We start from the raw sequence: 14,317 nt of genomic DNA, 5'->3' as shown, positions 1-14,317 counted from the left end.
GAGCGTTATGGAAAATACAGGCAGGGGCGAGAGACCTCATTCCCTGGGAAAGCCATCCCATGGAGGCTCAACGGCTGGTATGAGGGCACTGGGAATAAGGCAAAGGAGAAAGAAGACCCAGTCCAAGTGGAAAAAATGCAGGACATGGTTCCCAGCTTGGCACTTGTAGCTGTGGGACTCTTCAAACTTGGACATCTCAGCTAAAAAAATAATAAAACTGGAATGCTTAAGCAGAGAGCAGCCCTATTTCTAGCTGCGACTCCTCCCTGTGTGCTTGGCCTCCCAGACGACGCAGAAACTCAAGGCACTTCTTTCTGAGCTATAAAAAGAGCTGGAGCAGGACTGCAACAGCCAGGAAGACAAACAAGAGTGGAGCGTGTCCTCTTGTCGAGGCCAGGAGTGTATCACCAAGAGAGGAGTGAAGCCAGGAGATGGACTTGTTCACCTCAACTCCTCAGCTAACCTCACCTTTTGAGGTGCCTTCAAGGAGGGAGGGTTGGGGGGCACGGCAGAAACTCCAAGCTGGATTCCACCTACTGAAATGCTGGCTGTGTCGTGTCCCGAGTCATCCCACTGCCTCTCACCCCTCCTGCACAAGGAGGAGTGGTGAAGTCCAGCTTCGTGCCATGCTGTGTGTAACACCCAACCCGTCACCCTGGGTCACTGGAGCAACGAGATGCTCTGTGCTTTGGGAGGAGGCACAGGCACGTCCATGGATATCTGTGGCAGGTATCACCGTGAGGAGAGCTGGGGTCTTCCCTGGGACCATGGGGAGGAATGAGCTGCACCAAATGCAAGTCCCTGCTCATCAGCTGAGCTGCTAAAATGGTTAAAAACCTTTCCTGACACCACTCCACATGTCCCAGCAGGACAGTACAGACCACGCAAGTACCAGCTAACAGAATGAGACCATAAAATTCAGCAAACTCAGAAATACCTACCTTTGCCCTCTCCAGCCAAGTGTTTACCTTCACAGAAGCAAACCTTGCTGACTCTGTCAGAACAATTCATTCCCACCTGTGAAGTGCACAAAACCTTTCTGGCTGGGAAAACACAAGGTCTTCACCAGGTCAGACTTCTTCAATGACTTCATTGACTTATTCAACGCAGAAGTCATCATGTCTCCTGGTGGAGCCGTTCCTAGTCTACATTGACTTCTTCAACACAGAAGTCAAAGTCTTCAGAACTGCCTTAATACTTTGGAAAATCGTCACACACCACTAATTGGTGGCATGGGACTTTTATTGTGAGCAGTTCTGAGGGTTGTAGAGCTGGACTGGCTGGCCCACAAGAAGCAAGCTGAGGATGGCACAGTTGGTGCATACAGTAACTGTGGCTCGGGAGGAAAGGGACAACCACGATGCCCATGGACCAGCAAGGGTAAGGGCCAGCACCAGTGTGACCTGCTGCCAAGCCCACTGAGATGCAGAAGTGGTGATCAGTGCTTGACTCAGTGGACTGCATAAACTGCATTTAGTCCACACCTGGATGAGCAGTGACCTTCACCCGCAGTAGGTTGGGGACCTGAGGGCCACACCTCTCTTCTGCAGAAGATGCAAATTGCTCATTGCAACCATAGCCAGAGCCTTCCCGTGTCCAGCTTCCCAATCCTGGGGGAACACTGCTTGGTGGGAGTTGTAATCTCTGGACATGCACCACTAGGTCAGTGAGGTTTACTGCTGAGGTCTCAGCACTCACGCCATCACCTCTTTTCTGGACTCTCAGGAGGAGGAGGAGGGAAAATTCCTGGGTGTCCCTTATGTCTTGGCACAAACACCTTGCAGGCCCATTTGTGCTTACAAAACCCTGTATTCTTGTTCACTTTCATGTGAACACAATGACTGGAAAACACTGTTTTCCAGCCAGCATCTGCTAAATAAAATAAAAAGCAGTGCCACACACTCTCTAGAGAGCGCTGATCTGCTCGCATGGAATAAAAGAGACAAATGGTAACAATAAATACCAAGTCTCCAGTCCGGCCCTGGTGAGAGAAGCCTCTTCTCCCAAAGGGTCCCTTTGTTTGCTGCAACTTGCCTCTTTTCTGCATGGTAAATATTTAACGTGCCCTCCTCGGCGGCAGCGCCTCGGCTGCCAGCCCAGCTCCAGCAGCACAGCGGTGCTGGCCGAGGGGCTGCACCGTCCCACGCAGGAACTGGGTCACTTGGCAAAGGGGTCAACACAGCTGAAAGCCGGGTGGTGAACATCAGACCACAGGAAACCCCCAAGGAACAGAAACCCAGATGCCAACAGCCTCTGATGGAATATTAGGGGCAGCAGGACCAAAAACCCACCCAGGAAGGACACAGGCTGATGCTGTTAAATTGGGATTTATTTCCATCATCAAGCTGGCTACTAGTGAGACTAGGTAAAAATAGCATGTAAAATTACAAAAGTCCTGGAATAAAGTAACCACAGCTTCAGCAATATGATCTGCAAGCATGCTTAGCAATTTTGTTACTTCGCTCAACAGCCAAGAATCTTCTCTATCTCAGGGCTCAAAGGATGGCAGATCTGGGCAACTCAAGTCAACCTCACAACCTGAGTTTCAATGACAAAGCCATGAAAAAAGCCTGGTGACCTCACTATGAGCTGCATAAAGCTGAATGAGCTTTGAAGCTACCTGATTTCTCAGTAACACAGCTTTCGCAGCCAGCATGCTGATGCTTTTTGTGTTGGTGGGAACAGAGAATGCAATGATGTCTGCTTGTCTGAACACCAAACCAGCACGGCTGGCTAAAGGCTGGGCAAGAGGGGATCAGCAAGTGTGTGCCAAGCCCTGCGGGAGGGCACGGGCTCCAAGATGCAGCTGATGGACACACCCACCTCAAAGCCTGCGGTGGGGACTGGGACCATCTGGGAGCATCTCTGCTGGACTGAAGATGTTGGAAGCCATGGCCAGGGTCACACCCTACAGCAGCCGCAAGGCTAAGTCCATCCTCCTGTCACACCACCAACCATGACCACAATCAACCGTGTGCTCTCCACTGGCGTGTGACTTGTCAAGCTGCCAAAATGTTCCACCAAAGAAGGGACCAAAATTCTGCGATTACAAAAGGAAGCTCCACGTGCTAAGACACAGTTTTAGTCTGAATGAGGATGGGGTTAGGCTGGACACAGGGAAGAAATGTTGTACCCTGAGGGTGGGGAGGCCCTGGCACAGGTTGCCCAGAGAAGCTGTGGCTGCCCCCTCCCTGCAAGGGCTCAAGGCCAGGTTGGATGGGGCTTTGGGCAACCTGGGCTAGTGGAAGGTGGCCCTGCCTGGGGCAGGGGGGCTGGACTGGGTGATCTTTGAAGGTCCCTCCAACCCAAGGAGTTCTGTGAGTCCATGATAAAATATTAAATGTCTGCATATGCCTTTGGGCAAGTAACTTCACCTTTTGCATGTAGAGCAGGGATCATTTACCTTCCACTGTAATTAGCCCGGAACAGCACACAATGTATAATTAGTCCAGCCGTAGGCTGGGACTTGCACATCCGGACTAAAATACCGTCTGTGCTGCTGGTTTCTGCTGTCACCGGGGGACAGTCTGTCCCCAGGAAGTTTTCTTATTTGGTGACTGTGCAAAATAAATCAGCCAAGCTGGTGGCAGAGATTACGGCCCTTCCTCCAGCCCTTGTGCTGCTGTGTGACCCCCTGGTTGCTGGCCCTGCGACCCCACTGCCCCAGCATGGGTCAGCCTCAGGGGAAAGCAGGGAGGGACCAAATCCCTTCAGGACAGAGGGGTTTTAAGTCATTTATCTGCCACCCTGCACCAGCACCCAGCCTACCAGGGCTGAGCCATGGGGCTGCCTGCAAAGCCTCTTCTCCTGCCTGCACCGGGGTGTCCCTGGGCCATCCTCACCAGCCCTCCAGCATTGTTTGCTGGGTGATGATTATGGTTTTTTAAACATAATTATCAATATTCTTCATTTAAAATACATTTTAAATATAACGTATTTTTTTAAAGTGTCAGGTTTTCATAAGAACGAGCTGGCAAAGATGTAGCAACATCTGGCTCTAGCGACTGCCCCTGTTCTTGCTTGCTTTGAGTTACGAACACATCCAGTTTTCCAGGTCAGAAATACACGTCTGAGGACCCGGGTGTCTGTGGAGCTCAGGATCAGGGCAAAGGCTGGGGCAGCTCTTCTTGTTTGTCAGCCACAACAGCAAATGAGTTACACAGCTGGAGGTGGGCGATGGGATGGGCATGGGCACAGCGTTCGGGTGCCGGGGCTCTGCCTCAGTGCCAGTGTGCCGGACGGTGCCAGAGCAGACGACACTCAGCCTGGCCTTGTGTCGCACCCATGGGATGATGCACCGGGAGCTGCCGCGGGCACCTTCTCCCCATCCGTGGTTCTCAATCTTCACCCAAAACTGTCCCTTCTGCAGCTTCAGCCCCTTCACTTTCATCTGTCCAGAGGATTCTTCACATGGAAGAGCAAAGTTGGGACAAGACACCTCCTCCTTGTGACAGGAGCCCACATCCTACTTGCCCTTCCCCACCATTTTCCCTGGGCTCAAGGATCACTGCCGGTGCCGGCAGAGAGGACCACACTCAGTCTCTGACAGGGAATTTGGTAAAAATAATCTGCCTGCCTGGCTGCTTCTCCCCAGCTTTGCACAAAGATGAAGTTAAACAAGCTGAATTTCAGAGGGCGAGAGCCCCTGCACTCCTTAGCACAAGATACCCTCAGCAGGGAGCCCTCTCCTAACTGCAGAGCCACTGAATTACAACCACTCTGGCTGACATCGTTCATGCTGATCTGTATTTCAAAGATCAGATTTTGAAGAGCCTCTTGAAACCATCAGAGAGGGGCAAAGGGGTTTTGGGGCAGCAACATGCCCCAGCATCTCCATCTTCCCGCTCAGGCTCTGGTATGATTTGGAGCAAGGTTCCCCCTTGCCACTTGGTGGTCCAAAAACATCATGTTCCCATCTGGAGCAGCCCCTGGACTTGGAGGCAGAAGTCCCCTCACTTTCAGCACCAAACCTATTTATTCTCCTGAGGCTCGGCTGCTTCTGGAGGCCATCACATTAAAAAACCCAGTTATTTCTGCATATATTTTAAAAAACCCCAAACCCCTCCATCCCAGATTTCACTAAAGAGAAAAGCAGCCCCTAATCTGGCAAAAGACAAACTATTTTCTTTCCCTGGGGATGGAAATAAATTCCTAAGAGGGACTTGCTGAAAAGAGATGAGATGACTCATTTCTTTGCTGCTGAAGCTGTATTCAATCCCAAGCACCTCTAATTCCGATTAAAAGACAGGAGACCAAAAGCATGGGAGTTCACACAGCACAAAGCACAGGAGTTCATTTTCCTGGAGATGAAAGAGCTGTGAATTAATCCCCTGTATCACCTACTCCCCCAGGATGGGCTCAGCTGCCTTCAGCCCTCGCTCCCCGCAGTCAGGAGCTATTTTTTCCTGTTCTTGCTAGTGTCAATATGTTTCTTTAAATATCTTTTCAGAGAGGCTATATATATAGCCCTACTCTGGTGCTTTGAAAGGAGCCTCATTTCCTGTGTAAGAACTGAAGTTCTTGGCAAAGCTGCCGGCGGCTGCAGCATCCGAACCACAAAAATTGTTTTTTTCAGCAGTAAAATGGTATTTCCTCTGCAACTGCGAGTCGTACCAAGCTGGGTCTGGTCTGAAACCAATGGGGCTGCTGTGGATGGAAGATACGGTGCCATATTCCCAATTATGCAAATGATGGGGTAAAGGGATTAATTGCATTAATAGCGGTGGTCAGGTGATAACGGTGCCCAAAGGCGGCACAGCCTATCTCAGGGACCAGGATGGGCACAAAGCTATTTTCAACCTGCATTTGGCTGTGATAACTTTTGGTTCCCACATCAAAAGAATTTATTAATCAAGACTGGTGGAGGGAAGAAAACAAAGCCCATTTCATTTGACACTACTTTGTGCCCAACAGGTTTTCTCCTTCTACCACACAGTCTCTACATGTCTCGTTTTTGAGAGGGCTCTTCCAGCAGCAGAGCAGGAGGGAAAACAGCCTTTTAGCCCCTGCGAGATGCTGGTGGGATGCCTCATGGATGCTCAGGAGCTTAAAAACTTTTCTGAGGAGATGTGCATCAGCTGCGTTCAGCATGCTGCATCTCCCCACCGGGAAACCCCAAGCTGCAAGGTCTGACATATCGGGGACCTCTTATGATAGTGACGCAGACAGATCAGCAATCACTTTCTGCTGCAAATATGTCTTTCCAGGGTAATTTCTGAGTCACAAGTTGCTTTTATTGCTGGTCCAGCAGCAACACAGAGTCCTAAGGACCCAAAGTGCAAATGTGGAAGAGAAAATGGTGGCCATGGGCAATTCAAGTAGTCCACGTTTCTCTATGCTACTTGCTTTCTCAGAAAAAAACAGCTCCTGCAGTTAAATAAGCTAAAGTGCAAATTTTTTAGATTTTCTGGAGGAATTTTAAACAAGAAATGTCTTCTCCCACCCCTTCACAACTATCAGGATGGATCATCCTTAGTATTGTCCCTCGTGGACAAGTGTACATGAACCCTGACGAGCATATAACCTTGGTACACCACGTCTCCTGGCAGAAAGCCCTAGCAGAGACCAACTCTGCAGGACAAGCACAAAACTTCTGCCCCCTCCACAACCCCTGGCACTGTCTCCACTGGAGCTGCATGGATGTCCTCATCACTGGGACCCAGCACCGCCCCCAGACCGAGCAGCCCATCCTCACGATGAAGCATGGCTGGAGCATCAGAGCAACACGCAGGACAGGGGAGTTATGTTGTCTTTGCAGCCCAGAAGACAACATACAATCACAATATACTGCTTTCCTTCTGCCCAGAAGCCACAGGGGCAGGAATAAGGACTGGAACTCAGTGCACGTCCTGTTGGGACTCCAGGGACACTTCCCTTGTCTTTGCTTTCTGAGCACATTTGCCCCTCTCAAGTCTTTGGTTTCCCAAAGGAGGGAAGGGGCTGGTGCAGGAACAGCTGAGCAGAATCACACTGGGTCAGGAGACCTTCCCACACCTTCAACTTTCCAGAGACCAGATGGCACCATCTCCGTGAGTCTGCAATTCTGCCTCCAACGATGCCAAGCAGTGTCTGGCCTCACTGGCCACATCCCTGCTGGGAACAAAAGGAAATTCCCCACTGCAGTCTGAAACACAAGTGAAGAAGCAGCACAGCCTGGCATTTCACCCCAATGTGTGTCCTCTGCGCCCCACAGAGATCCTGCATCCTTCTGACTCTGCTATCACCCTCAAGACCTTGGCTCATCCAACTGCTGTTGGTCTTTGCCAGCCCAGCCAAGCGAGTCGGTGCAGAACAAGATTTGCTCCTTGGCACCATCATGGCACAATGACATCCACTGAGGACTGCTGCAGTGAGGATGTGGGGAGGGAGACCCAAGGAGGGAAGATCTCAATGCATCAACCTAAATGAGGAGATCTTCAGACCTTCCCTGCAGAGCTCTGACACCAGGACATGCTCCTCAATACAACCAGAACTTGCAGGGGATCCAAACATCAGGCTCATCATGTAAAATACAAATATTTACCTCAACAAATGGCAGAATTTTTACTTTTGGTGTTTTTTCTCCTTCCTTGCTGACCTTTGCTCTGTCCAAAGATTGATCCTACTGAGGTTGAGAAAATAACCAGTGGTGAATCACAGCACATGAAACACCAGCAAAGGGAGACAGTCATTGCAACACCCGTCCCCTCCATGGCAGTGATGCACCCCATACAGCTGTGCATCTGCAGGACAGCAGAACTGCAGGATTTGGTGTCCCTGTTGCTCAACTTCCTATGAAATCTATCAGTGTTGATGGCAAAAGAAAAGGGGAGCCCCTGGGCGTGTGTCTAAACCAAGACAGCCCGATCTCCATAGTTCTCACTGAGCAGCTCTTGCCCAGCAGGCAGCAAGGACGTGCGCAGCAGCACAATGTCGGGGACACTGTGTTTCAGCATGTCCTCAGGTTTCTCACATTTGCATTGCCAGGAAAACTGAGACACCTGACCAACCATGGGAGAAGAAAAGAGGCCACTGGGAAATTTATTCCTGTTTGTCCCCAAGCCAACAGATACACGTGGTCAGGGCAGAGCTGTTGTGCAATGTGATGATCACCATGAAGAACACTACCAGAATCTGCCACCACCATGTGAGTGTCCCACTACCAAAATGTCCCACCACCATAAGAGCATCCAACCACCAGAACATTCCACCACCACAAGAGCTTCCCACTTCCACCACCAGATCTGCACAATACTCAGATGCCGCACCACCACCAGAGCGTTATAGGGTGCTCTTTTATCCAAACTGAGTCTCAGATCACATAAATCCGATGGTGCCAAACCCAAGCAGGTGTTATTCAGGATCACCAAAAGCCCATTTTGACACACTTTCTGCCTGCTCAGGCTCTTTTAGCTCAGAACAGTCTTACTGGTGATTGCGCTGCGGTCATGAGACAAGCAGGTTTGGCGGTGAGGAGGGAATGAACCTGCACACACAGAAACGCGAGTAGAATTTTCATTTTAAATACCATTTAACGGATTAAACTTTTCTTAAGAAAAGTCACTTTCAATAAAAAAACCCCCTAACCCAAACCCACAAAGTTTCTGTTAAAAAACCGCAGAAAGAAGAAGTTTGACAAAAACTGGATGGCCAATGTGTGGAAGATCTGAGGGGTGCCTGGCAAGTTCCCTAAACTGGAGAGAGAGAATGATGCAAAAAAAAAGGAAAGTGAGAAGAGAAATTGCACAGAGCTGAACACACAGAACAAAAAGCCAGGCAGGGACTGAGCTTCTAAAAACACCTGCTGCAAATCGGACCAGGAACATTAAACATTTGTCTGCAAATCGGACCAGGAACATTAAATCCAGTTAGCACAGATGTGGCAGGGGGTGTGAGGGCTTGCAGTGCTGCCGATGCAGTGCTGGGTGCTGCTCCTCTGGCCGAGCCTGATGCCCGCTCTGGGTCTGCTCTTCCCGGGGGAGCAGCAGCTCTTGGGGAGCACATGGGAGCTCCCAGAATCTCATGGGGTCATTTGCTGAAACAAAGGAGCAGGCAGGCGATTGCATGGGCAGACTAGCCCCGGTTCCACCTTTAGTGCTATAAATAATTGATTTTGGAGGTAACTTGAGCAATGAAGGTAAGAAGACTCCCTGTGCATAATCTCTCATCCAACCTTAAATCCTGTGGTTTTTCTTTCTGCAAAAAAGACCCTTGGTCTTTATTTTCATTACCGAGCCATCAACCATGTGCTGTTCCCACTCTGGTCTCATCCAGGTCCTGCTCCCACCCTGCACCGCTCTCAGAGCAGCTGATCCTGCTGGCCACCATCTCTGCCCCTCTCCTGCCTCAGTTTCCCTTCCTCTCCCACTGCAGGTCAGGACAGCGATGCTTTACTTTTATTTTCCATCCCTGGACACAGAGCAGGGGCAAGCTGTCCCCAACTCCTCCTACGGCCATCCATCCCTCTTCACCCTCCCTGTGGCTCATCCAGGCATCTCCCCAGCTGCTTCCAAGCATGTCCTTTCCCCATATCACCACCTTTTTCCCCCAAAACACCCCTGCTGACCTGCCAGCTCTGCCACCACCTTCCCCTCTGTGCAGGACATCAAGCCATCACTTAAAACACAGGTGAAGGGCAGAAAGGCCCCATACAGACACTCTGGATGTTGCTGAGGAGCAAACTACGTCTGTTTTTCAACGAATTGGTGACTCTTCCCACGAGCCACCCACAAGGGCAGTCCCTGTCCTGTGTCCTGCCCATGCCAAGTGTCCCCAAATGGCATGGGAGGTCTCTGGTGGGGGAGCACCCAAGGGGGTGACGGACCCCGCTCACCACGGAGCCGCACCACATGTGGAGGCTGAGGCTGTCATGCCCTGAGGGTGGCTCTGAGGAGGGGACACAAGATGGAGCCCAGGGGTGGAGGGGGCACTGGCCTGGCCGTGATGCTCAGCTCTCCAGCAACCCTCAGCAACCCTCACCAGCCGGTAAGTGGCCCCTGGCTGGAGCTGGGCTTGTGCCCCGCCCCACGGCCAAGGCCAGAGCTGACCCCCCCGCCCTCGGCCGGCAGCCCCAGCTGCTGGGACAGCTGCTGGCAGGAGGGGCCCGGGCTGGGCAGCCCAGTGCTGGGCCCAGCCCGCCGGGTGCCACCATGCTCCGGGGTCCCCAGCGTGCTGCCCGCCAGGCTCCGCCCCCAGGGCAAAGCCTGAGCCTCGGGAATGGCCCGAGGGGGCCCGGGGCGCACATCCCCCGCCCTCCATGGCGCCCCCTGCCCCCCGGGCGGGGCTGGCCTGGGGGGGTGGAGCCACCCCGGCCCCGCCCACTCGGCCCCTCGCCCACCGGAGCCCACCCAGCTCATCCGGGCCGGCCCCTCCCACTCCTGTCGGTCCCGCCCACCCGGCGAAGCTCCGCCTACTCGTGCCGACAAAGCCTATTGGGCAACGCGCGTTAGCCCCGCCTCCCGCGGCTCACCTGAGTGGACCCCGCCCACCCGAGTAAGCCACGCCCTCACGGAATAACCCCGCCCACGCGGGCCAGCCCCACCCAATCGAACCGACTACGGCTACCTGCCGCGCCACGCCCCCCAGGCGGCCCCGCCCCTTCGGGCGGTACCACCCAACCTCCCCGCCGCCGGCATCACCCGCCGGGCCGGCCCCGCCCTGCGGCCCCGCCCCGTACCTGGGCACGCTCGAAGCTCTCCCGCTCCGCCTCCAGGCCGCCTCCGCCCGCCCGCCGGCTCAGCACCTTGGGCAGGGGGTTGGACACCTGCTTCATGGAGCTGCTCACACGGTCCATGGCCCCGCCGCGCCCGCCGCCGCTCCGGCCCCGCCGCGCCGCGCCCTCGCCACCGCTCCGCTCCGGCGCCGCCGCTGGCCGGACCCCGCGCCATTGGCCCTCCCACCTGCCATTCACGCGTGGACACGCCCCGCCAGCACAGCCTGCACCGCGGTGGCTCCGCCCTCCGTCCCGCCCCTTCGCTCTCATTGATCGTTCCCACTGTCACCCGGGAGGAGCTCCGGGGAGGCCCGCTCCCTAGCCGCCGGCTCACGTGAGCGTCGCCAAGCTTACTGGCCCGGCTGGACGCCACTCAACGCCAGCTCCCGCCCCTACGCGGCTCTCCCGCCTTCTGTCCCGCCTTCAGGCACCGCCCTCTTAGCACCGCCCACCCCAGCCCTGTGGTCACGCCCCCGTGCCATCGCCCTGTGATGGTTGGCCTCCGCACCTGCCGCTCACACCCCGCTGCCCCGCCCCTCGCCTCGCTGGTGCGCGGCGTGTCGTGCCGCCCCCTGGCGGGGATGGGCGGGACCGCCGAGGGCCGGGGCCGGAGCGGGGGCTTGGGCCGCGCTGCGAGGCCGCTCGGGCCCGGGCCGGGCCGGGCAGGGCTCTGCTAAGCCCCGGGGCTAAGCCAGCCCCTCGGGACTCGGGGGACCCGGTGCCGAAGCGCTCTGAGCTGCAGCTGAAGCTGGCCCAGACGGGCAGGCCTGAGGGTCCCAGAGGCACGGGCATGCGGCCTGCACAGCTCCCGCTGCGCTGGAGCCCGGCCCCGGGCGCTCGGCCTGGCCCGGCCCCGCAGCAGGACGTGACATCCGCTCCCTCCGCAGCATGGCCCGAAATATAAACAGGCCACGGGGGAGCACGGAGTGTGCGGCCCTGCCGGCTGCCCGGGGCGGGGTTATGGGAGCCCTGGGCCTGTGGGTCTCCTGCGCATCGTCTCCCTCCCCTCCTCTGTCACAGGCTCGGGTCAGGCCCTCGGAGCACTGTGCAGTGGCTGGGCTGTGCTGCCCTCCCGGTATCCTGCTGAGCAGCATTGCTCAGGCATTCGGGGTGGATTCGGGGCTTCACAGTCCTGCCTGGAGCCAGGGAGGAGGTGGGAGAAGGCACCCCATGGCTGTCGGCGTGGACAGGGTGATCGGCAGCCTGCGGAAAGCTGGTGTGGGCCTTTTGCCTTTTGTGTCATCCAAGCTGTGGCTGGGGAGCTCTGGAGAGATGTGTGGGCAGGCGGCAGGCAGCTGCAGGCATAACTGGTGGAGCCGTGCAGGGATAGATCATTTCTCTGGTAGCATTGGCAGAGGTGTGAAAAATGGTTACAGATGTCTGAAAAACAGGGAAAGAGAAGTGGGAGAAGGTTTTTGCTTCCCCTTCAACAGCTGGCAGATGGATGGCTGAGATGCTCTTTTGCATAACCTGATCCAGGCTCATGTCTCTGGTCCCTTCACTCATCAGAGAATTGTGTTGGGTCCTGATCTTTGCCTTATCTCAACCCAGAGCTGGACTGTAGCCAGCTCCTGTGGTTTTGACCAGGAATCCCATCCCACTTTGGAGGTGAATTTCCCACTGGGACCTTTGCCAGAACTTGGAACACTTCTGCGAAATTCAGACAAATCAGTATTTTTGTGAAGAGACTGAAAACTCTCTTTAGAGTACTGGCTGGCTGATCCCCAGTGACGGCAAAGGGGGCTGTGTTGGGCTTGTGCCAGCTGGGTTCCTGGATCCTTAAAAGCAGGTCACACAAAACCAGTGTCTTTGCTGCAGGTGCAGAGTAGCTGTGCAAATCCACCCTGTCTGCTGCTGCCAGGGGTGATGGAGCAATCTATGAACAACTATTTAGGATGTGGGTTGTCAGAAGCTCTTGTGCAAGCAGCTCTCCCTACATAGTTACTCACTTTGGTGGCTTATTTTTCAGCTGAAACAATTGCCACACAGGCACCCGCCTGTAGCTGCTCAGTGAAATGTATGAACAGGCTGTTCGTGTGATAGACGTCACCCGTCTCTGTGCGTTGGATATCAGATTCACAACTGATGGGAAATGGCCTACACCGTGCAACAAGGCCATCTTCTTTCACCTCAGCTTGTCTCGCCTCCCTGTCTGCCTTCTCTCTAATGTACTTTCTGGAAATCTGCCTCCTTCCTTGGGGCTGGTCCCACAGGAGGTTTAATGGGTTTAATTCATCCACTATTGCAGCGAGGTGATTAATAATTGAAGAAATGAAGTCATTGCCGAATAGGGATGGAGGAAAGAAAGAACAGAGGGCATTCGACAAAGGACAGCAAGGTCCATGTGATCTGGCTACCTCTCCCACCCCTCTGCCTGACTTAAAGTGTCCTGCTCCTGCGTGACCTCTCCAGCATGCAGGCCTGGATCTGGGAGGGCTGGACCTTCACCCCAAGGTGAGGGACCATGAGGCTGAGACCTGTTATCTGCTCCCTCTTACTGAAGGGCAGAGTCACATCCTCTTCTTCCATGACCAGGACTGAGTGCCCATTTTGGGACCTGGGCTTGCTAACTGGGAGATGGCTTCTACCTGGGCAGAAGCAGAGGAAGGCATCTGGGTACAGGCCAGAATGGGCTGTTTCTACAAGCTGCTCCTGCTTCCTCCAAGACAGGGGCTGTAACTGTGGAGCCGGGATCCAGCCCATGGGCAGCTGGTCAGACCACCCTGGGCTGGCCCAGTCCACCCAGTGGCTCTGCTGGATTGTGCTTTGGGGCTCTGGGGCAGGCTCGGCTGCTCTGTGGGGATTTGGGGGGCTCCCTTCTGGTGAGACCACACGCTTCATTTTTAGGCTGCTCTGCAGGGATTTGGGAGGCTGCTTTGCAGGGGAAGAGGGTGCCTTCTTTTCAGGCAGGTTGAGAGCTGCTCTGGGAGGGGTATGTTGCTGTGTAGGGTCTGTTCCTCTGCAGGGTCTGTTCCTCTGCCTCAGGTTTCACAGAGAGATGATGGAGAAGGACTAGTGAGCAGGGCAGAGAAAAAGTGTGCTGGGCACCTCTCCTCTCACCCAGCAGGTCCTTTTTGGAAGCCAGGACTGGGTTTCATCTACTCTGATGCTCTGTCCTTCTCCTGAGGCTGCAGCCTGGAGGCAAAGGGCAATGGGAGAGCCTGTCATGGGGGTGTCTGGCCTGTGTGGGGACAGACACCATCTTCCCCAGTGCCACCCACTCCAGTGCTGCTGCTCTCACATTTCTGGGGCAGGAAACCTTGGGCTTGGCTGTGGAGCATGGTCACCTTCCTTGCTTTCAGTAGCTACCTGGGATGTCTGCACCTGAGTGTCTTCTGCAGGGAGCAGACCATGGGTTTGGCGTCTGCTAGGGCATGGAGATGATGGTGTGTCCCCTCTCTTCTTCTCTTAGGGCAGCCTAATGCTCAGCAGCGTGTGACACCCAGCAGGAGCTGGCTCAGGCTGGGCAGGGGGGATTGAGCTGGTCCTTCCCCCATTGCAGGGCTCCACAGGGTAGCCTCCCCTTGCTGCTCTGAGAGGGGCTGCTCCCTCTCTGCCAGGACATTTCTTCTCAGCTTGGTCTCAACCCAAGGGACCTGCAAGCGAAGGGGAGGAGGAAGAAGGGAC

General features: G+C 54.7%; 1 protein-coding gene across 2 annotated transcripts in view; it reads right to left on the bottom strand.

Annotated features, from left to right (window-relative positions):
* The window catches only part of HIP1 (huntingtin interacting protein 1), a 52,357-nt gene extending 41,557 nt beyond the window's left edge, over nucleotides 1–10,800 (bottom strand). For both annotated transcript variants that reach the window (XM_074923182.1, XM_074923184.1), the window contains exon 1: nucleotides 10,655–10,800. In XM_074923182.1, the coding sequence (XP_074779283.1) occupies nucleotides 10,655–10,771 (117 nt within the window). In that variant the 5' untranslated portion in view covers nucleotides 10,772–10,800. The remainder of the gene's footprint in view (nucleotides 1–10,654) is intronic.
* Nucleotides 10,801–14,317: the final 3,517 nt, after the last annotated feature.

The sequence above is a fragment of the Athene noctua genome, chromosome 19 (genome assembly GCF_965140245.1).
Source record: "Athene noctua chromosome 19, bAthNoc1.hap1.1, whole genome shotgun sequence".
Lineage (NCBI taxonomy): Eukaryota > Metazoa > Chordata > Aves > Strigiformes > Strigidae > Athene > Athene noctua.
This window is presented reverse-complemented; position numbering and strand designations above follow the sequence as displayed.